General features: G+C 44.0%; 1 protein-coding gene across 1 annotated transcript in view; it reads left to right on the top strand.

Moving 5' to 3' along the window:
• The window catches only part of CPVL (carboxypeptidase, vitellogenic like), a 101,224-nt gene extending 79,196 nt beyond the window's left edge, over nucleotides 1-22,028 (top strand). Inside the window, exons 12-13 of the mRNA XM_015558158.1 lie at nucleotides 2,312-2,494; nucleotides 21,780-22,028. Coding sequence (XP_015413644.1) covers nucleotides 2,312-2,494; nucleotides 21,780-21,884 — 288 coding nt within the window. The 3' untranslated portion in view covers nucleotides 21,885-22,028. The remainder of the gene's footprint in view (nucleotides 1-2,311; nucleotides 2,495-21,779) is intronic.
• The last annotated feature ends 3,910 nt before the right edge of the window (nucleotides 22,029-25,938 follow it).

Genomic DNA, 25,938 nt, shown 5'->3' on the forward strand with positions numbered 1-25,938 from the left:
CTGTCACATGCACAAAGTGATGCAGGTCAGCCCTTCACTGCAGCATTCCAGGGAGCTAGTGCTCTGGTTTAGGACCAGTAGAGGTGACCAGGGACGCAGCTCAGGGCTGGGATTCATCTCAATTCAGTTCAACAACCATGCACACTAATGCTGTACATCTTAGCCTGTTTTTGCTGTAATCTGTGGGTTTTCATCCCTTAAAGATGACATCGATTGATGAAATCCCTTAAATCAACTTCAAAATATACTGTTGCTAGCAAGTCCCTACAAGAGACACTCAGAAAGACACTCAGCAAGCTTCATTTTGTGGCCACGGAGAGGAAAATGCCGGAGAGTCTGGTGCATCTCCTAGTGAATCAGCATCTTTTCATTGAGGGCTAGCCGGGGAATTACTTTAGAGATGATTATCTCTGTTAATCAGCTATAATCAGGCCTTCCTAGTATGGTGGAGCATTTAAGCCTTGTTTGCTGGTACAGATCATATATAATTGTTTCCATACTGTCGGCGAAACAGCTGTAGGAGTTTTGCCTGGGCCAGAAGTACTCAAGGTCTTTGAGGCAATGTCTTTGAATAAACAATGCACAATTTTATTGCTAGGGGGGAGTTGAGTTTTCTCAAGATGCTTTAAATCGAGCAGGATTTTCCCCTCTGGGTTTCTGTTGAGGGGAGTGAAGTGGTGATGGCGACGGAAGGACATGAAAGACCCGCGTTCTTGCGGCAGAGCCCAGGACTCTTTCATCTTCCCCCGAGTCCTGGCCAGGGCTGCCGGAGGATTTGCAGTGTGTCAAAGTCCAAGGCTTTTTAATTATGTGTGAGCCTTTTAAGAAGCCCATACCAGGGAGGCCAGGATAGAAACATATGCAGTGAAACCTTTTCTATCCAGTGTGAGGATTTAACCAAAGGTCTTCACTTGAGCCAAACCAGAGCTTCTCTAGATAGATGAATGGTGGCATGGAGCTGAGGAACACCCCTTGCTGGGGACAGAGGGACAGTGCCGTATGAGCATTCCTACTGTGGGAGTTGCATAAAAATAGCCTAAGAAGAGTAGAAAACAAAAGAGAAAAGGACTGAAGTTAATGGGTTGTATTCATTTTTTAAAATAGTCTCATTACACACATGAGAATATGTCTACCTATCTTATCCATTCCTATTGGTGATATATATATATATTTGACTTTTTGCTCTCAGACTTATGGGATAAGGGTTTTCCACTTTGCTTCGTGGTTCAGGCAAACATTTTCGATGGTTTTGCTCTATCCCATAGAATGTCCATACCACAGTTCATTTAACCACTTACTAATCATGGAACCTTGAGATTGTGCTTGAGTTTTTCTTTATAATAAGACTAATGAATATAGTTTCTTTGGCCTCATTTTCATAAAATTCATTAAAAAAAATCAGGACTACTGAGATGGAAAGTCTCAACATTGAAAGAGTTTGCGTTAAGTGGCCCTGCAGAGGAGAGCGCCTGTTCCCCTGCCGGGGAGTTCTACAGCTTCACCTGCACTGGGTGCTACCTGGATTCTTTTCCACGCAAATTGAACATTGTTTGGGAAGAAGAGATAAGAGCTTCCCCAGGGTTGTTTCTATTATAATAGCCATCAAATTGGCAAAAAATACAAATGAATTCTGGGAAGGAAGGACATTGCTCACTGTTGGCAAATAACTGTCTTATTTAAGAACAGGAGGTCTTAGAAAGTTGCATGGCAGACACAGTTGCCTCCAACAAGTAACAAATTTGAGGCACCTGCATCTGTCTGTCTGCCTCAAAGTATTATAGTGGCCACTGTACAATCAATTTGGAGAGGAGAGCCATATGGGTTAACAACCCCTAGGGAAGGCCCAGCCCACCAGCTACTGCAGTGCCTGAAAGCCCAGTTAATGAAATGCAGGCCTCATGAAAATCCGGGGTCTAGTATTCCTTAGCTCCACTAAAATGTGGTAAGTACAGTCATACTCTTTAGCATAGCCATACCTCCAAGCATGTAATATCATCGAGTGTTATAGTGCAAACATGTTTGCAACCAAGAGAGGCCTTTAGGTAGATTCCTGTGAAGAATCAAATGTTGGGAGAAGGCAACAGCTGAGACAAGGCTCCAGTTTATTTCACGTTGTTGATGTGTGTGGCCAACTGGAAGAAAATGACCCCAATGGCCTGTGAGTTGGGCCTCTGAGAGCACCACAGGAGAGAAGCTCACAGTCCCTTTTCTCCAATGTGTGTGCATGTGCGTGTGCACTTTGGCTACCTAGGTAGAGTCACTGGCTTCACTAACTGATTCCTGCGTTTGTACCCGGCTCGATTTCATGTAGGTGCTCATCTACAATGGCCAACTGGACATCATCGTGGCAGCCCCCTTGACAGAGCGCTCCCTGATGGCCATGAATTGGAAAGGATCCCGGGAATACAAGAAAGCAGAAAGAAAAGTTTGGAAGATCTTTAAATCTGATAAGGAAGTGGCTGGTTATGTGCGGCAAGTGGATAACTTCCATCAGGTAGGAACACGCTTTGGGGCCTTCGGCTTGTGGGAATGGGAGAGTGGGTTGAAAACAAAGCCTAAAAACATCAATTGGGCATGGCTGGCCTCAAGCAGAGGCCCACACCAGCCAAAATGTGGCCTCTGCAGTCCTACTTTCCACACAGGAAGAGTGGTCTGAGTTTCTGTTGAAGTACACAAGACCAAAAAAGGCATTGTTCAGCAGTCAAAAAGAGAATACTCAGCCCCCAAAAGGTGAATCATTAATAAGAGAATTAGTGTATTTGGGAACAAAAGGGGACCTTGAATAAATTTCATGAGGAAAGGTCAATGTAATCTCCTTTGGCCAATCTATGTATTTGTATATTATACCTGGAGCCCAAGACAAAATCTCTCTACCTGATGCCCCTAGTGTGACCTCCCCTTTAGGGATCAGATCAGATATTACTCCTTGCCAAGCCTGTCCACCCCGCCTTTGTTTGCGGATCTCGGCTCCTCAGGACAAGGCTTCTCCAATGATTACTTGACAGTTGCACTGTTCACCTCCAGAAAGTTTTTGGAGAAATTAGAAAGCCCTTCAGCAAGCATTTGCTTAGTCAAGAGAAGAAATTTAAATGTTTTGGACTTGATTTTTATTTCCCTCAATTTTTTATTTGAGACAACATTGGGACCTTAATTTTGGCTCCCTGGGTATTTGGGATTCTAAATGCTCGAGTTTTCCATTAGGCAAATCCATGCTCCAAACAAATTAATCAGACACATACTTCCTTGAAAGTACTTCAATTTGACGTAATAAAAGAGGTTCACAAAGAATTTCATAGGGGTTACTGGGTTACTTTTACATTAGAAGAATTGATAGATCAAGTAAAATTATGGGTGTTCTAATGTAAAAAGTATAGATTTGCCTACCTCACCCCAGTCATTCTAATCATTAAAAGCATGTGAGAAATTTAGATATTGTCCAAAATGTGAACTACCTTGATGGACAAAAGAAACCGTTGAAAGACATATTTCTGGGCTCTGGTGAGAGGAATCTCTACTTATAAGAATGTACATAAAAAAAGGAGAATCCTAAATGATAAAAATCAATATCAGGGCAAATGAATGAAAATCAACTCTTTGGGGAAAGTTGTGATATTAATAGTAAGGCCATTAAGGGCAGACTTGAATGTCGAACGGCCAGGGAGCAATGGACACGTCAGGTGTCCCCATCTGCTCACTGCTTGAGGAGGGTGGCAGCGGGCACACTCGGCATGTCCTCCAGGTCCTTTCATGGCTGCCTCCACCACCTGTTATTTCGTGTCCCCAGCCCAGCCTGTGAGCGCTGCCGTGCTTGGCATTGCACACGTGTCCTGTGAAGCTCTGTGCATAGAGAAGCCGCTTGGGAGACCAGATTGTGGCTGCATGTGCCACAGAGGAGGACAAAGGGATTGCCTGCCACTCAGAAACTTGTGGCAAATATCACAAGGCGCCCGCTGACCCTTCTCGTGAATGCAAAACACATTGAGAGCTGCCATGGCACTCCCCCGGCTGCCAAAAACGGGCAGCAAAGGAACAAGGCCCACATATGTTTGTGATAGGAGGGTTTCACCACGCAGCATGTCATGTAGGTGATTTACAAATGTTGGCAGAGCTCCTGCCCGAAGTGCTGGGTGGAGGGTGGGGTGGTGGATGGAGATGAGGGCAGAATGGAGGAGGGAAGAGGTCCCGTGTTAAGAAAGGCATCCTCTGTCAGGCTGGACTGAGCACACAGTCCAAATGTCAAGCGGCTGATAATGAAAACAGCGGACCTTAGCCATGGACTTGCTTTCCAGCATGAGACACACAGCACAGAAGCATGCATATGTGTCTGCCAAAATAGAAACCACCCTCCCTGCCAAACTCCACAGCTCTTAACTTAAAAATCTAAACCAAAGTAGACTTATTTTTGGACGGTTCCTTAAAATGCCCACTTAAAGGAGTGACAGCAACCCGCAGGGAGCAACAGGGTGCTGGGAGAGGGAGCGGGCATCCCCATGTATTCCCGGCAAGCAATGCCCAGGGAACCAGGCAGCTGCGGCCAGCCTCGGTGGCCAGGTGAAGGGTGAAGGTGGGTGGTCGACCTGGCCGAGAGGGAGCAAGCCTTTGGCATCTGTACCATTCTAACAATTGGACACGGCCTGGTTGTCTGGGGCAGTGGCCTTTCTGAGCCTCAGTTTGTTCATCTGTAAAATGCCAGGTTCGGACTGAGTTATTGCGAAGATAGCTTCTAAGAAATAACTGAAATATCTACTTTTTAGTAATGCCCAGAGGGGCACAGTTAGCAAGAAATATAGAATAGCATAGTGGCCTTCAGTGTATATATTTATAAGTATAGATATACACACACACCTAATATTAGTGTGTGTGTATGTATGTGTGTGTGTGTGTGTGTATAAATGTATATGTGCATGTGTGTATATGTATATATATGTGTGTATGTAAGTATATATGTCTGTGTGTATATGTGTATATATGTGTATGTGTGTGTGTGTAGTCAACATATATTGACTTAATAGTGTTACAGGTAGATCAGAGGTCTAATCCTCTTTCTCCTTGGCTGGTGACAACCTGTGGCCATCACTGTCAAGGCCACTTTGCTGCTTCCTTTGGGGTCTTTCTCTGTCCTCCGAATGTCAGAGCTGCTGCCATGGTCTCTTTGGTGTTGTCATGGTCTTTGAAATTCAGGACATTTTGTTCTTACATCACTGAATCGTCATCTGAACCCCAAGGAAGTTTTGATGCCACATTTAGAAATATAAATTTATAATCGGAATAATAGCAACACTGATGACTTTCTTTAAGAACATTTTCCTAGAACAAATTTTATTAAGCTAATATTTTCTGGCAAAAGAATTGAAACCATTACAGGTTTTTCTATCTTTATTTTACTGAAAATATTTTTATTGAAATTATTTTCCATATGAACATTGAAAGAAAAGGCACTGGTCAGTTTTCATTCTTATCCAACCTCACTGGGCATAGCTTCTGATATTATGCCTTTAGCATAATATCCAACAAGTCTGTTTTCCCTGATTGTAGTTTAAGTCATTGTATTTTTATTTTGTTTTCATTATCAGTATCAGTTCAGGTTATTCAGTGATTTCAGGATGGAACATCTCAGAGAGGTAACATTTTACAGCTGAAACGACTTTCAGATCTAATGTTCCAGATGGAGAAACAAAGCCCAGAGGTTAAGGGACTGCCCCAAAGTCTCCTACCCATTTCATGTCGGAACTGAGACCCCAGGCCTTCTGGTTTCCAGTCCAGTGGTTTTCAGCTTCTCAAGGGGACCCACCTCTGGAATGACAGATTGGCAGCAATATGCTAATATATTTAAAATAGGAACCTGCATATGTTAGTTATAATTACAGCAGGCCTGAGAAATAATGTGTTTCACATCTAGGATTAGCTGTGAGGTCACATAGCTCACCTCCCAAAGACAGAGTATCTGGATTTTTAGAAAGTACTAGAACTTAGTAGGTGGTGAGACCAGGTTCATGCACTGGTAGGAAAAGTTATGACTTTATCTGGGAACTTGTGCTGAAAGCACAGATGCTAAAATTGGCTGAGATGAGCAGAGAAAACACAGTGGGTGGGCAGAACCTTGAGTATGGAAGAGTATTGGGGCAGGGCACAGGCAGAGTGCTTAACCCAGTTTCTAGTCTGGAGCCTGGATAATAAAAGCTGGGAAAGAAAGTGGAAGGGGATTGTGGGGCCTCTGTGGTAGGCAACAGGGTGAGTGTTTATTATATAGGCACTGGGCAGCCATTGAAGGTTGTTGGGGTTTTCCCCAATTTTTTTTTATTGTGGCAAAACACAAAACATAAAATTTACCACCTCAACCATTTTTAAGTGTACGTTCAGTGGTATTACATATGTTTGTGGGCAACCGTCACCACCATTCATTTCCGTAGCACTTTTCATCTTGGAACACTGAAACCCTGGCCCACTGAATAGTATATCCCCCACCCCAACCCTCTCCCTAGCTCTGGAACCACCATTCTACTTTCTGTCTCCAGGAATCTGACTCCTCTAAGTCTCTCAAAGTGGCAGCAGACACCACTTGTCACCATGGAAGGTGTATAAGCACGTGTTCTTTGGAAAGTTTAAAATGTCAGCAAGAGGATGGATTCAGGGTGGAGAGAGGTCAGGGTAGGGGAATCCCTGGGAAACAGGGAATATATTAGGAGCTTTATGGGAAGAAGGTGCTCCCGTACTCCCTGAGACCTTCAGCTAGAGGTTGAGTCCAGAGCGAAGGAGCCGCCACCCTCAAAGCTTGGTCATTCTGGAGAGTCATGATCAATGGCGGGTTGTCTGGTATCAGGAAAGGAAGGTAGACTGTGGAGTTAGACAAACCTGATTTGAATGTTAGCTTTGTCACTTACTAGCTTTGGGCTGGTTTCTTGTTCTGTAAACTCAGAGGGAGATCAGTTACTTCACAGGGTATCAGGAAGGCCGCGGAAGCATATGCAAGCCCTCAGGCCTGTGGTCTGCCACACCCTTTTTGTGACATTCTGGTAGCTCCCCAATATTTTATGTGATTGAATGTACTACTTTATAAATGAGGAACCAGAAGTTTCACCTGAACAACTCACTTAAGGCTTCAAATAGTAGTCATATCTGAGATTTAACAACCCAAACCGACCTTTCCCCTGCACCACTGTGCCTTTGAGCCTGAGAGGGCAGTGGAGTGGGAAGGGGTGGAACACTCGGGTTGGCCAGATCTAGCCCACATGTGTGCCCTTGGGTGTGTAGGAGGTGGTGGTGGTCACAAAGTTGGGTGGAGTGTTGGCAATGGACAGTCTTTGGCAGCGCATCCAGTCCACATGGAATCACTTGTCCCCTACAGGCAAGAGGGTGCCTCCAGGGAGGAGGAGGACGGGGAAAGCATGTTGTGCAGACAGAAAGCATAACTCCAGCTTCCCAGCTGTGCTTTCCTAAAACGAACATGATCTTTATTGTGCTTCTTTGACTACACACAATTAAAAGAATAACCATGGCGCTTTGAGTGGAAGGATTTGAGGGTTTCCTCGGATAATCCACAGAGAGCTGGCCACCTGCCTTTCTTGAATTTCCTGCTGTCAGTACATTTTTTTAAATAATTTTAAACAGCTTTGGGAGCGTTATGAACTATTTCTGAAGGAAGTAACAGTTCCAGGCAGGTCTTCACCACGTTCTTGATTGCATTGACAAACTCAGAGTAAGCAATGAGCAATAAATGTGACTGGTTGAGAGGGAGTGAGCATTTAAGACACTATGTAATGGAGGAAAGTAACTGCTAGACAGATTCGAGACAATGATTACCAAATGCAGCTAATTCTCCGGGAAAATGTTTTGGCGTTGTTACAGAAACTGTTCAACAGGATCTTCATCTCTCTCCCGGCCCTGTTCCCTTCCACAAAGAGGGAAGTCCAGATTCATGGGTTCTTTGTCTCCATCTTTTAGACCTAGGAAAGTTCTTCTGTCCTTTTATAGGAATTGGTCTGGATGTTAATTATTGGTCACATGCTATAATGGATGGATACAACTAATTCTATGTCAAAGCAAGAATTCAAATGCATTGATTAGACTTAAGCCTTATCAGGAATAAGCTTAGCACTTCCAGGAGGTGATCGTCAGGTTATTGAAGAAGGGTTCTTAACCTGGGCTCAGGCCTGTGCTTAGGATTCAAGGGGTCAGTGAACTCAGATGGGGGAAAAAATTGCAGCTTTATTTGTACTAACCTCTAACCAAAACAGCATTTCCTTCCACTATGAATTTTAAAAGTTAGCATTTCCTGCCATTATGAGTGTAGGCAACAAACCACAGCGACATTGGCAGTGCCTTTGACTTTGTCACCAATAGAAAGCAGAGTGTTTCCATATCAAATACATACGCTGTTGCAAATACCTTGGAACAATGTTTATGGCCATCGCTACTTTAAAACTATAGTAGTTATCAGACTCATTGGTAGTTCTTATTGCATGTGTTCATATAGAAATATGTATATTAATATATCACACATTTGTTTCTTATTAGATTGATAATTTCAATGAAATGGCTTCATGTGTGATCTATTTTATTATATACTAGAGGCCCAGTGCACCCTCTCGCAATCTGGGACCCTCGGGGGATGTCAGACAGCCAGTTTAGGCCTGATCCCCACAGGCCAGGCCGAGGGACCCCCCCACCAGTCCACAAATTCGTACACCAGGTCTCTAGTATGTATATAAGATCTTTGGTTAATCTCTTCTCCCCCTCCCCCTGTTCCCTCTGAGATTCATCTGTCTGTTCCATGTTTCCATGCCTGTGCATTGAGTGTCTCCCCTCTGGTGGTCAGTGCGCATCATAGCTACTGGTCAAATGGTTAAATGGTCACTTAGGCTTTTATATAGATAGATATTTATATATTATACATATTACAATATATATATATGTATATATATATATATGACATTTTAATTAGACTATTTGAATTGTTAAAAATAATTTATAGACCCTCACCAAACCAAACCCCAAACCACCTTTGGTGACTTCAGATAGAGAAGTTATGAGCTTAGCTATCAAGTACACTTGAATTTTATTTCTAATGTATTTCAATGGCAACTCTACTTCTACTATCACCATACTTCAGTGACCTTGTAGTATAGGGATTAGGGCTAGATACTATGTTAGACCTGGTTTCCCTCCTTGTTATACCACTTACTAGTTGTGTGACCTTGGGAAAATTACTTAAGCTTTCCAAGAGATTCCTCATCTGTGAGGTTGGGATAATATTAACACCTACCTCTCTCACAGAAGGATTGATTATTAGGATTAACTGAAAGAATGCTTATACATTACTTGACACTCTACCTGGCAGCTAGTAAGCATGTAATATTTATTCCTACAGCCTTTATTGATGTCCAGCCTTAATCTGTTTTCACAGAGCAAGCAGCTTTTCCCCTAAGAGGTTCCTTAATAGATACTGGGTTTTAAAGGCTCAGATGATGAAATGGGCTAAATATTATTATCAGAAAGGTCTGGCCCTACTGTAATTGTATCCAGTTTCAGCTTCACTGTAATAAGGAAACTCTTGCTGAGAAATGGAAGAAAGAGAGAGGGCTGTGAGGGATTCTGCATTTTGCTCCAGGGCAGTCTAATGATAGTACATAGAAGTGGCTGCATCAAGTAATGAGATGTTTCTAAGGCACTGAGTTCCTTCTAGTTGAACAATAATCTGAACCATCCCTGTTGACAATAAATGGGGCACCCAGCCTTTTTGTTTTTGTTTTTCCACCTGGACTTAGCTTCTAACATATGGAAACAGAGAAGAGGAGGAATATGGAGTTTAGATTAGAGTAAAAAACAATCCAGAAAAAAATACAGTAAAATATTTGGCAACTTGCTCTTCTGCTGTCCAGCATGGAGATGTGGGTGTTTGTTTTTGTTCCTAACATTTATTTTTTTATGCAGCAACCGGAGTCCCGAGGTTTAGGTTCTGGCAGCAGCTCTGTCTCCTTAGAGCTGCTTTCCAGAAGGGGACTTCCCGTGGTTGCCTTTGTTTCCATTCAGTTGCTTCTCTATCTCGTCCTGCTTAGTTTTTAGACTGGCGGCCCATCTCCTCATCTCTGGGTTGGACAGAAGAAAATAGCAGAGCAGAGAACATGTTAAATTTCTTCAAGATTTATTTTTTGTGAGTTGGCAGCATCAGTAGGTGGCTTTTCTTTTCTTAAATTAAAAATTGAATAATAGCCAAAGAATATGTATAATATTTGTGTAAAAGTAAACAGACAGTGGTAAATGAACACCCTAGAGTTAGCCAGCTGGTTTAAGAAATGCAACACTACCATGAGTTTGCCCTCCCCAATCCCATCCCCTTTCCTCACTGTCCTAGATTTTCTTTTCACCATCCTTTTCCCCTTTTTAAAAATTAATAGTTTTACTATAGATATGCATCTCCATAAATAGATATATCTCCATAAACAATATTTTACTTTTCATGTTTAGTTTTAGAGAAAGCAATTGCTCTGTGTGTATTTTGCAATAACATACTTTTGCTATCCAATGCTTTGTGAGATTCACCCATGTTGATATGTGCAGTTGTGCCTCATCCTTTTTCATCGCTGCATAGTATTCTATTGCACGCTTATATTCTCTGTCCATTCCATTGCTACTGGACATTTGGGTTGTTTCCAGTTTTCTGCAACTACCAATTTTGTTGCTGTGAACATTCTTGCACATGTCTCCTTGTGCCCTGCGTGTAAGAGTTTCTGTAAGACTATTGCCTAGAGGTGGAATTGATGAGTTCACAGGATTCAAGCATCTTCAACTGCATAAGATAATGCCAACTTGTTTTCCAAATTGATGTATTCTTGCCAGTAATGTGTAAGAATTCTGGTTATTCTACCATATCATCAAATCTTGGACTTGTCTCTGGTCATCTTTCCCTCGGGCTTCAGTTGAAGAGGGGATTAATGTCCTTCCCATGTCTAACACTCATGGTTTGCCTTCTTCTTCTCTTGCTGTCTTTCCCATCTTCTTCTCTGGCTACCATCAGACTGAGACCAGCATCCACGCACAGTGACAGGGTGCAGGGAACATGGCATATCTAAGTGTTGGTGCTGCTTTGTTTCTGCAGAAGCATTTTTCATTCAGGATGTCCTGAGCTGAGGTTGGCTACCAAAATATCCAGCTCAAAAAAAAAAAATCAGAATTGCATTCTTTTGGCATCGTTTTACATCCACTCACCCACAGTGGCTCAGTATAAGAAGCAACTAGATAAAATAGACAGATTTCAACTCATGTCGTGGATTTGCAGGCAAGCCCCAGACCGTCTGGGAGAAGGACCTGAATTTTTTTCAGACACAGCACGAGGCCCCTCACTTCCATTATTTTTCCATTAAAACAACAAGGAAGGGAAGTTATTTAGAAGTTGCTTTGCTATGAGTCTTACCAGAAAATTAAGAAAAATTGTAATTGGCAAATATTACTCACCCAGTCCCTTAGCTAGCATTTCTCACATCTGCCTTCCAATAGCCTTCTCATTGCCATGGCTTGATTCATTTCCCAGTGCTCAACACAGAAACCACACAGAATTACTTAACAAGAAAAACACTGATTTTATACAGCATTTTGGAGACACTAGAAAAAAATGATGGCTACCCCACATTATAAATTCTAAAATAAAATAGTTTTTCCCTGTGGTGTTTTAAGAAAAGGCAGAAGTTTTAAGAGTTGCTATTGAACAACTCTCTAAATATGTGTTTTATGTTGTTGTTTAAATGTTTTGCCTTTTACAAGGGCCTCCATAGCTGTTCTTAACTAGACTCCCTCCTCTCCAATCTCCCCTCCTCTCTGTGCTTTTTCCAAAAGGCAAATCTGGTTGTGCTTTCCCTTCTTTCAAACCTCTCACTGACTCTGCTACCTGCAGAATCGAGTCCAAGCTCTTTACTGGAATAGTGATGATGGTTGGTCTGGCCTCAGCTTCCTTCCCCAACCTGACCACTCACTCTCCCTTTTTCCCATTTAGAATTTTGAGAAAGAAAACAAAACACCTTATAATTTTCCAAACTCCCCCTGCTGTTTTGTCAGCCAGCAGTTCCCATGGAATGCCCTCCCTCTTCCTCATAAGGCCCTTTCTCCTCGACTGCCTGGAAATCTCTATGTGCCGTTCAAAGCTAAGCTGCAGCATCACCTGTGGGAAGCCCCCCTCCCAGAATGCCTCCCTGTCCTCTCTGGGTCACTTTCCCATTGCAGGGACCGCACTGGGGTTCCTTTTAACTCTGTAGTCACCGTCCTCCCCTGTTCCACACTGAGCTCCTTGAGGACAGGAATGATGTACGCTTTCTGTTGGTAGCAAGCCCTTAGCACAGATCCTGGCACTCAGTAAATGTTCAGCGAATTAGAATTAAAATCAAACTGGCCCCTGCCTCATGCCTACACCCTTCTCGTGTGTGTGTGTGTGTGTGTGTGTGTGTGTGTGTGTGTGTGTGTGTGGTGTCAGAGCCAGTAGGAAGAGCCCTGCACGCACTCTGAGTGGCTGTATCTCTGACTCCATGTATTCTTTTCAGTTCTCCCATCTGACTACGCCAGGGCTGGTTCCCGCTTGAACCTTGCCCACTGTACTAACTCTTGGGAACTTAGTCCAAGTTCCTCCTTTATCTTCTGCTCACTAGACAGCAGGTGTTGGGTCCGAGCCCCTCTGCCTGGGCCTGGCCCTCCTAGGACCCTGGGTCTTAGATGGAGAAGCCATGAGAGGTTGTGGGTATATAAGAATGAGTCTTTATTGCTGAAGCCAGTGGCCATATAGACATCAGACAAGCGAAATCCATAGAGGCAGGCAGCCGGACACTGGCTGGTGAACATAGATCTTTCCCAGAAAGCAGCATCAGTCTCTGTACCCACAGCTATTATCTGAGCAGCCGCACGCTGCCTCCTAGACTCACTGCCTCACATCTTAGCGGTACCTGAGCTCGCCGGCTCAGCAGCTTCCCCTGTCTCTCCTGCCCCGCTGCTCTCTCTAGCAGACTTCTTCTCACTCCATCCTCAGCTGACTCCAGCCTGCTCCAGCTAACTAGCCGGTCAGTTACCTACTTTTACACTATTTAGACAAAGAAGGCTTGGTGCCAATAGTTATATCAATCATATTGGCTACTGAAGGGCACAGTGTACCGTGCATCCTTGCACCCGCTCATGGCATCTTGGCCTGATTAGGAATCCCAGGCTCAGAGTCCTTGAACATCCCGCTTCGGCACATGCCCAGAGCGGCCTGTGGCCATTCTGGTGTATTGATAACACGGCCTCTGTGCTCCCACTGGCCTTGACTCTCCGGGGCCCTGGCATGGTTCCCACAGTGTGTGTGTGTGTGTGTGTGTGTGTGTGTGTGTGTACTACAATTCTCAAGGAATGCTATTGTCACTCCCCAATTGTACACACCACAATGTCTTCTAGGAAACAGACTAGACATGAGGAGATAATGAATAGTTCAAAACAATCCTCTCTGAGCCAAAGGATGCACTGCTGATGTCAGCTGAAGACTATTTCCTTTCTGTGTGACATAGGGGGAGGGAGGGGGAGCATCCTGGGAAACCAATTTATGGAAGGTGGTGTAAAAGCTTCATTATCTCAAGGGCTGACTGCAGTGTCGTCTCCTTTTAAAATATTGAATCCTTGCTATTTGATTTATTTTCCTTTCCTTAAAAAAGGACACAGCTTGCTTCCCGAAAACAAAGGAAATAATAAACAATAGCAACTCCCAATTTTACTCTGATTATTTGCCAAGAGTCCTCTTGGTTTATGTGATTCTTTTTCAATAGAGGGGACTCATTAGCATAAAAAGAATGCTTCTAAATTAAGCTACCCAAATATGCACTTAGCTAATTCTCAGGGAGCTAATTTATTGTATTATTTAAAACATAAATTGGATAGCAGATTTATTTACTGAGGTATAGCTGCTAGGCAATGATGCATAATCTTCTCTTAACTGTTGAGTGGTTTTTAATACTCTATTGAAATTTCACAGAGAACCATTTCATTATGGGAAGTGAATAAATACGAAGAAATTTCACATCTAAAGTATTATTCACACATGGAGGACGGGTTTTTTAAATTAATACTATTTGGGGAACAAAGAAGGAATTGGGTTTGCTTTTTAAACAATGACCTTTTTTGTTGTTTAATTTAAGGAAGTGTAGCCATAGTCACGAAATCGCTTGTGAGGATGTTAAATAGAGCCAGAGAGTTAACAAAGTGGAGAGTGGAGTCAGGTAGAGAAATGGACAAGGGGACGAAACAAAATAAAGTTATGTTAAGACTGTCCCATTGTCCCCTGGACTAAGGGCCCCGTTTTGCTTTGCACCATCTTTGCTTTGGTAGTAAGAACGGTGTACCTTGTTTTCTTTCAAGTACTAGTAATGGCATCAAGAAAATGTTGTGCCCTTTGGCATATTCTGTATCTGAAATTCCTGGAACCTGGGGACATTTGCAGGTCTGGGGTCCCCTTAGGCTGGGGGTCAGGAACACAGTTAAACCTAGAAGCCCTGTCTGGTCAGTTGTCCCAAACAGACCCGCTCTGGAGGGTCTCAAGGGCTCTGACAGCAGTGAAAGTGCCCGTGAACCTGGTGGTGTGACCTTAACATGACTCTTATCAATTTCACTGGAACTAAGTGGGGGCACAGGGTTGGACACAGGCGACAGGGCCTTCTCGCCTTCCTGCGGGTATTTGCAACCGGACCCGTCTGATTTCCTGAGCCAAGGGGTCAGAGACACTTCGGCCTATGAATGCAGATTGTAAAGCTAGATACTGAGGAAGGGTCATTAATTTACCCATTTGGGTGGATGTTTCTTTGATTGATTTTGAGAAAGAGGAAGAATGACCAAATATTTCATCTTTCCCCAGTAGAGCCGAAACGTCAGAGAACCAGTGGCCTGAGGGTGAACGGGGTTGGGAGGGAGGAGAGATGCCGATCTGTAGTGGTTGTCAATTTCCTCGGTGGGAATACTCCCACCACGGCCGGGTTCAAGCTACCAAAGTGACGTCCTGGATGTGGAGCCGGGCAGCCATGTGCACAGGTGTGAGAGCCCAGCCCTCCACTGTAAAACCAGCCTGCAATGTTTGCGGGAGACACAGGATTAGCAGGCTGGCTCTCTCTGGCTTCCATGTTCCCCAGAAGTGGCGAGTGAGTCAGGCTGTCGGTCCTCAGGACACTGCCGGTTAGAGCATTCCCTGCCGCCCCTCTGCTCTCTCCTCCCACTCAGTCTGTCCTCAAAGAAAAACTACAAATGCAGATCGTAAAGCCAGATACCGAGGAAGGGTCATTAATGACCTGGATTGTGCTTTTTATCCTCTTGTGGCTGTCAAATATAAAACTGGACATGGAGGAAGTGGAGTTTCTATTACTTTTTAATTGCATCAAATCCTTTGTTGTTAAGTGGGTTCTTAAAAGGGGAAAAAGACAGAACAGCTTTCTCTCATTCTGCTGAGACAAGTAAGGTCCTGCTCCCTTGACATTTCTGTGTGGAGAGAAGAGGGTGTTTGGCATTGAATGTGGCGGAAGCGGGTGGAGGGAATGAATGGGGCGGATCCTGGTGTTGGCAGCCGTAGGGCTAAAACTCACTCTCAGTAGTTAAGTCTATTGACAGAGGCTGGAGCTCGTGTTCAAGCTGCTTTCTTACTGTCACTGGGACCTTGTCCATGGGAAGGAGGGATTCATTGCATGGAAATGAAAGAAGCCTGGAAGAGAAATATGCCCCTCCTGAAAAATTTCTTATAATCCTTTCTTTCTGAGAAGTATAGTAATGCATTTTGTAGTTAATACTATCTCTCTATATAAAAGGCTAATACGCCAAGTGTTCCCTTGGGAGTTCAACCGGGAGAATGGGAGTTCAATCGCTCGCTATGACATGTGCTGACCACCAGGGGCAGCGTGGAACATGGCGGGCAACCAGCAGCAGCAGGGTGCTGAGGGAGTGAGGGAAGGAGGAGGCAGGGAGGCAGAGGTGGGGAACCCGATTGGGCCTGATCACCGACCAGGCCTAGGGACCCTACCCATGCATGGATTTTGTGCACCAGGCCTCTAGTTGTAACATATGCTCTTCCTCCACTCTTAAAAGGAAAACTATTCCTTTGAACATAAAAAGTTAGTCAATAGTAGTATGATGACCACTGCTTGAGTGCTTATTATTTGTCTGTATGGCACGTGATTCAAGCTTAATCCATATCTGTGGGCTGAATGCCATGTGGCATTCTATATGCATTCTCTCTTTGAATCCCCACAATAAGTTAAATATCCTTAGAATGACCAACCATCCTGGCTTGCCTGGCACTTTTCAGTTTTTAGCGCTGAGACATCTGTGTTTCCAGAAGCCCCTCAACCCTAACCAAACTGGGACAACTGGTCACCCATATTTTAACTTCATTTTACAGATGAGAAAGTAGAGGCAGTTAAGTCCCTGGCCAAAGTCATAGAGGTGGGCTTAAACCCAGCCTGCTGGACCCCGAGTCTTCACCAGCAGGCATGCTCTTCTGGGGTGGGTTGGTGTGACACACGCTATTGTGACATAGGCAGAAGTGGAAATCCTAAATTACAATATTGTTGCAACTGATTAAGCAAGACGGTGCCTCTGGGAGGCCTTTGGGAACTTTAAAGCAATACCAAACGTAACTACTGACTACTCTAAGAGTGTCTGCCGCTGCAAGGGCCACATGTAAGTGAGCGAAAGCAGCTCCCCCTCCTATTTAATGATCACTTGCTACATTAGAGGTGTGGAGTTGTAAATCTCAGGAGTTATCCCTGGGTGTCGTGGGAGTAACTGTAAGCCTTGATTTCTGCTTTGTTTTTTGTGTATTTTTTTTTAAGTGACTTGCCTCATTTTTTGTTGACAGGTGGCTGCTAACAAGCTTTGGCTTGTTTTTAATTCTCCTTCCCAAGTACCTTTACATTTTAGTATATTTTTTATTTGAGTGCATATTTATTTTATTTCTACATATGGGTAGTTTCTGAAAGCTAACGAGTAAGATTTCATAAATATGCAATGGAATAAAAAATAGCAAAAGAATTTAGTGTAAGTCAGAAGCCATAACAAACAAGGTTCTCTTGTGTCTCCATCATTCCATCATTCCACATAAGACCTATAAATCTATCCTGTCGCCTGCCTCCCAGCCTGCATCTCCCAGGGGCTTCTTTTCTTCTGTCTTGGTCCATGTCAACATTTCTTGTGAAAAAGCCTGCAGTGGGGAGCATGTGTGTGTGGCTTGGGGGTGCTGCTTTCACTTCAGCTTTATATATAATTAATCACTAATTTCCCTGCTTCCACACCAACATCCCTCTTTTCCTTCCCCTTCTCATGACCTGTGCTATGAACCTACATCACTGCCCACCTGAACAGCTAGTCGCCTCACTTGCCCCAGTATCATTTCATTTCTCAGCCCCTGCTCAGTCCTCTTTCTATAATGCAAATCTGAGCATGTCCCCACCTGGACCCTATACCACCCTCTGGGAGAGTAAACCCATAGAGACAGAAAGCTGAGCAGTGACTGCCAGGTCCTGGCAGGGAGAGGGGAGAGGGAGCGAAGTCTAATGGTAATGGGGCCTCCTTTGTGATGAAAACATTCTGCAGCTAGATAGTGGTGACGGCTGCACAGCATTGTGAATGCACTAACTGCTACTAACTTGTTCACTGTGAAATGCTTAGAAGGGTCATTTCCTTTTATGTCCCACATTTTATTTTAACACACACACATCCTATCAGATAAGGTCGATGCATCTCAGCAGCATGTCTCTCAGGGTTACCTGTTCACCCTCCCTCTGTTTTCCCGAGCCCCAATTGGCAGGTTAGGGCATGGGCACGTGCCATGAGTTCCATGCCCCAATGCTCACACACACACAGTTTCTGTCTGCGATGCTACCCACCCCTCACCCACTCTCCACAATCTGTCCAGTGATCTGTTTCCTCCAAGATTCCCATGCACGCCCCGGCCATCCACATCCGCACGACCAATGGGAATTCCCCTCTATATTTTGTCCCCTAAAAAGGCATGACTTTACTGCCAAGTCCATGTTTCTAGTTCCAGGCAGAATTGTACAGTTTTCTAAAACACAAAGTGAATTGAGGTTTTAACGTGTTTTATAGAACCCTTTTAAAATCCATGACATGTTTGTGACCCCTGGAACATCTGGAACACATGAGTCCGGCGGTTTTGGCTCCAGTGTGGAAACAGCCCAGACATACAGTTTCTGGTGATGAGGCCACTTCCATCCAGGGAGCCTTGAGGTTAATCTTGTCACATTTAAACAGGTGATCGCAGCCCTGTCACATCTAATTGCACACCTTAAAAACTGTGGCGTGGGCTGAGCCCTCGATCTGTGAGTGGGAACAGCGTGGCGGAAAACATCAGAGGGGCTATTTGTCAGCACGCATACATTTGTTCCTGAGGCTGACATCGGCAGCATGCTGGCTGTAGTCTGCTGGAGAGCATCCTTTGAGAACCAGTGGCAAGTGAAAAAGCCTTTGTTCCTGCAAGAGCTTTCCTTTCCCATCTTAACAACACCATTTTTAATGGTGTTTGGTCATTCCACGTGGCAGCTCAGCATTGGACTGGGGTCAGGCAGGTCTCTGAGAATAAGAATTATAATACCCACTGTGTCACCCCTTCCTGACCACATGATTATCATGAACATGGTGTGTGTGACTGTGTGTGTGTGTGTGTGTGTGTGTGTGTGTGTGTGTGTTAGTACCAGGAGAGCAGACCATCAGGAAGAAATAAGGTGAGGTCATGCGTAGGTGTTAAACAAATTTCTGTTTGTAGTCTCCCACGAAGTACATAGAGAATTGCCTGATCTGTCACAGGATAGACACGGTTTTTTTAAATAGTAGTTCTCACAGAGGCGTCTTTGAACCAATAGCATCAGCATTCCCTTGGAATTGTTGGAGATGCACATACTTAGGCCTTGCCCCCGCCCTTCAGAACTGGACCCTCGACGGGCAGGGCCCAGGAGTCCACTCAACCAACTCAGGTGTTTTTATGCACGTTCAAGTTTTAAACAACCTCCTTCAACCAAGATTGTTGATGCTAACATGGGAAGACAATATTCGAGGCTAGCTGATACAAGCATTTTGATGATGCATTTTGAATAAGGATAGTTGTTAGGAGAATAACGACAGTGACTAATATTTCCTGAGTATCTCCCCAGGCCACACAGTGTGCTCAGTGTCCCCTGGGCATGATTCCATTAATTTCTCACTCAGTTCACAGCTGTCCCCTTGGTGATACTTCTTTCCCTGTCGTACAAAGAAACTGAGGCTTAGTTATTTGGCCAAAGTCACAGCTTGTTGTGCCTGGAGTCACGTTGTTATGCCCTCACTCCCCCGAGCCCTGGCCTTACCACACTGCTGTCCCCATTGGCTGCAGGCTGGTCCTGGACAGAGGATGATCTTAGATCTGGGATAGTCAGTTTATTGCTGTTCTGGACCACGGCTGCCAAACTCATTTCCAGTTGAAGCAGCTGGGTTTTGTCACAAACATGACTTCATTAAGTGTCCTCTGCTGAGCTGAAGTTGCATAAAAATCCCTCATCAGATTCCTGCCAAGGCCAGAGATTTGGAGGGGAATGTGCAGGAAGAGAATTGTACCCTGGGAGTGTGGGGACAGCGAGAGTTTTCCTTTAGAGTAATCTGCAGGGGCCCTTGTCACACATCTGTTTACGTTCCGTCTGTGACAGAGTGGGGCATGGTGGGTTTCCAGACGCAAGCCTGAAAACACATGATAGGTGAGCCCCCAATGGAGTGTAACACACAGCAGGTGTTTCCAACTGCATAGGAGGAGTAGGTGCAATCTCCTGTCTGTAATGGTGGTCTCCTTCCCTCACCTGCCTCAGCGGGCTGTTGAGAAGTGGGTGAAATGTTCTGTGACTAAGCTGTAAAGTTTGGCCCAAGAGTAAGGAATTATGGTACCAGAACAATGATTTGATTTAAAACACTGGTGTTTGCATCAGAAGCCAGGGTTCTAGCTAATTCTCTCACTTGCAATTGTGTGGATCGGACAAGCCACCTAATAGCTCCAAGTAGCTCAGCCACCTTGACTGAGCCGGTGTGAATGCTGGTGTAAATGCTCTCTCATCATTTGTAGGTGCACAGCTTGCAGAGCTGCAAAGTATTAATCCATCCAGCCACATTGATCCCTCTTACCTCACAACAAGGGTGCGGGTAGGTGGTGGGTTGGGGGTTCATGTCATAAATGCACTATGTAATATATGTGTACTTTTTCTACTTCAGTTCCCGCCAGGCTGGAGCAGGTAAAATGAGCCCAGCCTCTTTGGAAGGGCCTTGTCAAAGTGATTTTTAATTGCTGGGTGTGATTCAACAGCTAGAAGTTACTAATGTGATGCTTGTACTGTGTGTGTTCACTCCCTCCATCCACTGCTAACCCTGTGTTCTCCATGTGCCATAGGACAGCACAGGCCAGGTCGGTCTCTCCTGCATGTGGCCTCCTGACACTCAGTGCCAGCCCTTTCCTGTTGGGACTTGAATCATGAAGGCCTCCCTGTCCTCTATTTGGGACATTTGCTGAACCTCGAGGCTTTCTGAGTGCAGAAACTGGTCCCCCTTTTGTCAGTGGGAGGCCTAGCACAAGGGTGGATCCTTTGTGGGTCCATGTGTGGGTCTGAGTTCACTTCAACTAGATGTTTTAAGAATGTTTTTTACATCCTGAGAGGGCTTACAGGTGTCCATTGTTATCCAAACATGGTGAGTCTACACTTAAGACTAGTGCATACTATTGTGTGTTTATATTGCACACAATTTGGCAGAAAGTGTACTGATACCTCCACTTGACTTTGAAATGTGTCAAAAAATAAGGTGGGGCTCTAGCCGGCTTGGCTCAGTGGATAGAGCATCAGATCAGCCTGCAGACTGAGGAGTCCCAGGTTCGATTCCAGCCAAGGGCATATACCTGGGTTGCGGGCTCTATCCCCAGTAGGGGTGTGCAGGAAACAGCCGATCAATAATTCTCTCTATCATTGATGTTTCTATCTCTCTCTCCTTCTCCCTTCCTCTCAGAAATCAATAAAGAAATATATTTAAAAAATAAGGTGATTCATACATAAATAGTGGGATCCTTATGCGAGAAAATGAGTAACGTGGGTGTTCATGAGAGAATCTAAATGGTGCATATGTGGAAATCTTTCAAATTTGTGTATGTTTAAAAAATTTTTCATAATCAAAGGTTGGGGGGGAAAGAATGTTCTAACTCTGCTGCTCAAAAAATGGCCTTTTAAAATTTCAGGTGGCAAGGCTTTTTTCTTTACTTTTTTTGGATAATGACAACGTCCCCTTTAATAATGGTAAAGGCTAATGGGAAGGTGCAGCTCAGTGTGAGGGTCAAGCGGACCAGATCATTGAAGGGTGGAATTGGGTACATTTCTCCCCCAGATGCAGACAGAGCTGACCCGGGTGTGTCGCCCCACGACAGGGCCTAACCAGGTAAGAATTATAGCACAGCAGAGGGTCGGGGAGAGCAGACAGCTCTTAGCTCCTCCCAAGTGGAGAAAGACAAGGAGAAACTTTCCAGTTTCATGCAAGGTAATGATGAACCCAACTTCGTGTAAAGTTAAATAACTATACAACTTCAAAACTCTCCCACCTTACAGTACCTATTATTGAAGCTGTCAAAACCAAGACATTGGCATAGCCCGACGCATGGATTTCTAGAACATGTTCTATGTTCATGTAGGCTTTCAGAATACTTCAGTCTGAGTCAAACTTTCCATTTATTTAGAATATGCATTTTGCAATATTTCAATTTTTCTTTCTTTTTCTCCTTTCAGGTCATTGTTCGAGGCGGAGGACACATTTTACCCTATGACCAGCCTCTGAGATCTTTCGACATGATCAATCGATTCATTTTTGATAAAGGGTGGGATCCTTATTGATGGATAAGCTGCTTTTCTCAAAGAGTACGTCAAGGGTTGGAATCTTTAATAAGAAAACTTTCAAAAAGGAAATGTCATACAAATAAATAAACTATCTTTTTCTATCTGCAAAATGTTTCTCATCAATAAAAATTACCCTTGAAATGATAAGTGAGGTTATGTTATGTTTCATTACAAAATTAACTTTCAGGAAATGCTGTAGATGAGTGCAAATTACATCTTTTAACTCAAAAGGTGGAAAGAATGGATTCTGAGGCACTGATTCAGATATATATGGATAAATGGGATGTTGGGACCTTGAAAAGGAATTTTTAATTTCTTCCAAGAGTATGTTAAAAGTACAATAAATGAATAGAGCTGTAACAACATCTTGTTCTATAAATAATAGAGTTTCCTCAGATCACACATATGCAGGGGTTTGGTGAGTATTATTGGATAAGAGTAGCTGAATTATTACCCCCAAAGGAACAGGTGAAATTAAAACAGTGGTGGGGAAGAGATTCTGGGGTGTAGAAAGTCTTAGCATGAAAGGTAGCTTGGAATTCCTTGAAACGGAAATCTCAGATATCAAAGTAATGATGTACCAACTGATGATAAGCACAGGATCCTAGAGGTCATACTGAATCTTTGCCTTTCCTTTTTTTCTCTTTAATTTGTTGATTTGTTTGAAGTGTACATGTTTACCAGCAGGCCAGCCACGTTACTTATGAGCCATTTCTAATTTGGGTAGTAAAGTCTGTATGTCTATTAGGCAAATAAACAATGACCTAATTTTGTATAATTGTTGAAATACCAAAAAAAATTGAGATAATCTGGCATCAAAATATATTTATAAATAGCATACATTAGTAATTTTCCAACTAAAATATCACATGTGGGCCCATCTTTCCTATTTACGCAGCATGTGCTCATATCTTTGAAATTCTACAGTGTGTTTAGCTTTTTCCACATCGTTACCCTCTCATATTTCCCATCTACGATTTGGCTCTCTGGAGAACTAAATTTAAAAAGTCAAAGCTTGTTCTTGCTGCAGGTACTTTATTGAGTTCTTTTAATATTTCATTTTGTGCCTCATTTCATTCAGGTTTTGATCTTCCTTTGGGGTTTTTTTATACACATATTTCATTGGTCCCATCTACGACAAATCATCAAGTCAAACATCGTGATCAAAAGCAGCTTTAATTATTGCAGGGGAAAAAAACACTGGAGTGGGATGGAGGAGTGTGCAAAAACGTTTACATAGAGCCCCATCAGCAAGTTAAAACAGTTGTATTTGGTCCCACAGATATGTGGTAGAAAGCGTACCAGCTGTGCCTGGGAGACCTGGGATTTAGCTCTGATGTCACACATGCACTGATGTTTTTGGATAAGGCCTTTGCGGTACTAGCCTCCCAGAGTCTCCGAGAAGGTAGCCAGGAGAGGAGATTGCTGGGGATTGCCTGCCATTGTAATAGGACTTATTTTAAAAGGATGCCACGACATGATATAGTCAATCTTCATTATTCATGGATTCCATATGTGTATTCACCTATTCGCTGAAAATGTACTTGTAATACCCAAATCAATACTTGGTGTCATCCAGAAACATGTGTAGAATGACAAAAACTTTGAGTCATCCATATGCATGTTTTCAGCTGAGGTCAAGTGAGGTCACACTCTGCCTTCTCATGGCAGCTCTCCTACTGGGAACATACCCTTTTTTTGGTACACTTAGTGCCACATTGTTCACGTTTTTGCTTTTTGTTGGTGATTTTGCTGTTTGAAAGGCTCCTAAGCATAGCGCTGAATTTAAGTGGCCTTAAAATTTGTGCTAACAATATAGTATGCTTTCATTTAGAAGGGAGAAAAGTAGGGATGAAGGAAGGGAGGGAGGGAGACACAAAGGGTTTGTAAAGAATAGAGTGTCTTTTTTAAATATATTTTTATTTCAGAGAGAGAAGGGAAAGGGAGAGACAGGAACATCAATGATGAGAGATAATCATTAATCTTCTGCCTCCTTACACGCCCTACACTAGGGATTAAGCCCGCAACCTGGACATGTGCCCTGACCAGGAATGGAATCGAACTATGTCCTCCTGGTTCACAGGTGCTGAGACATGCCGGCTTGGACAAGAATAATGTGTCTTTAGAAAGATAAATAAGAAACTAATAACAATAAGGGAGAAGGGATTGGGTGTTACAGGCATGGCTGGAAAGGAGACTTTATTGGCAAAGTCTATTTTGATGTTCATAGTTTTGTGTTTATATTTTATACAACTATATGTATCCATATACATATGTAACTAAATGAAATCTGGCCCCAGAATCTCAGAGAAAGAACTGCCCTCTGGATCACTGTGTATGGAAGCAGAGCCCTGAGGACAGGCCCTGTTTGGCAGAATGCTCGAAGGAAAGCGCTCGGGTCCCTGAGCAGCCAGGCAGTAGAGGTGAGGATGCCAGAAGTTTGAGGAAAGGAGGGGTTAGAGGAGGTAAGAGAGGGAGAGTCTGACCACATGTTGACTGTGACCAGAGAAATTTAGAATTCTGTGGAATCTGGGATTAGAAGCAAGGTCAGCACTGGTCTCCCAACGCCACTACACAGGACAGTAAGCTGAATGCTGTCTGCATTGTGCGGAGGCCAGGCCCAGGGAGCTGATCTGACCTTGGGATTGCAATGGCAAAGGGGCAGAAAAGTGCTTCTACTGCAATGGGCTGTCTGCTGGGAGGCCCCTGGGGAACGTCTAGAAGGCTCAGCCTTGACCTGGGAGTCTGCTCCCACAGGGTGAAACCAGCCTTCCCTCAGGGTTCGTTTCAGGTGTAAACACCCGATTCTGTGAAATCAGAGGTAATAATATCAGCTCTCCTTTCAAAGTCCCTAAAATGTGCCACATGCCCACCAGACATTACCAGGTAGATGGTGTCCCCATTTCACAGATGCGGTCCTGGAACTTCACAGATACAAGGACACTTGCCTGGGTTTCTACAGCCAATGGCAGAGCCAGTTCCCATGCAAAAGCAGGCGTCTTTCCTCAAACCCATCCTCTTCCCACGGAGGAGAAGGACACTGCCTCCCCACCCTGAAGCTCTCTCACCTGATGACATCCGGTGACATCTCACCAATACTGACCCCCACCTGGGGCTTGGGTGTGCACCATCATGAAAAATGTGCTTCATTTTGAAAGTTGTGTAAAGCAGATTCTTAGAAACTTCTAGACGCAGTATCTGCCCCGCCCCAGAGGAGCTCATTTAAATTGGAAGTGTGACTCTCTGGAAAATACCGAGAGCTTTCATTTAATTACTGATTGATGTGAAGCTCCAAGGTTGTCTTTTCTCATGCCACCCAAAACCTGATCCACAAGGCCAGAAACCAAGACCTGAAGTCCGGTGACCAACGGCTTGATGTGCCCCCAATTTACTTTGGAAAATCGGCATTCTCTTTCTTTGTGGGAATGGCAGGACCCCCACCTACTGGTACTGCTGCTGACACGTGGGCCATGGCGGTGTCGGTCTTTATGCCAGGTCAGCCTCTGGTTCTAAGTGCAGAAACTAGTTCATGCTCCATGGGGGCTGACTGCAGGCTGGCCAGGCTGGCTGCAAAGATGACTGGAGGCTGGTTCCACTCCAGCCTCACGGGAAGTTAGTGCCCTGGGATGAAATGCCGCTCCCAGCGCAGATGTGCTTACGTTTTCCTGCACACTGCAGCGGCCATTGCTGTAATCATTGTGAAGATTTAAAAAACATTCAGAAAGCCAACCTGAAAGTGATGGATTTTGTTGCCCAAAGACACCAAAACCTAGGAATTGAAAGCAGGCCGTGATGGTTTATATCCGCTTGATCCCAAGGAAAGACATCTGTTCAATCATTTTAAAGGGATTTTTGGCAAGTTCAGGAGTGTGACGTGGGGCCTTCTGCATTCCCCCGGGCTCTGTGCACTGGAGAGGCCTGGCCTCTGGCTGCTGTTCAAATGGATTTCACAGGAAAATTCATTGTATCCAGCCAGATCTTTTGGGTAAATCTCAATCTTTTTCTTAAATCTTTAATTTTCAAATTGTACATTGCAAAAATTAAGTGAACC

This window comes from Myotis davidii, unplaced genomic scaffold (genome assembly GCF_000327345.1).
Source record: "Myotis davidii unplaced genomic scaffold, ASM32734v1 scaffold168, whole genome shotgun sequence".
NCBI lineage: Eukaryota > Metazoa > Chordata > Mammalia > Chiroptera > Vespertilionidae > Myotis > Myotis davidii.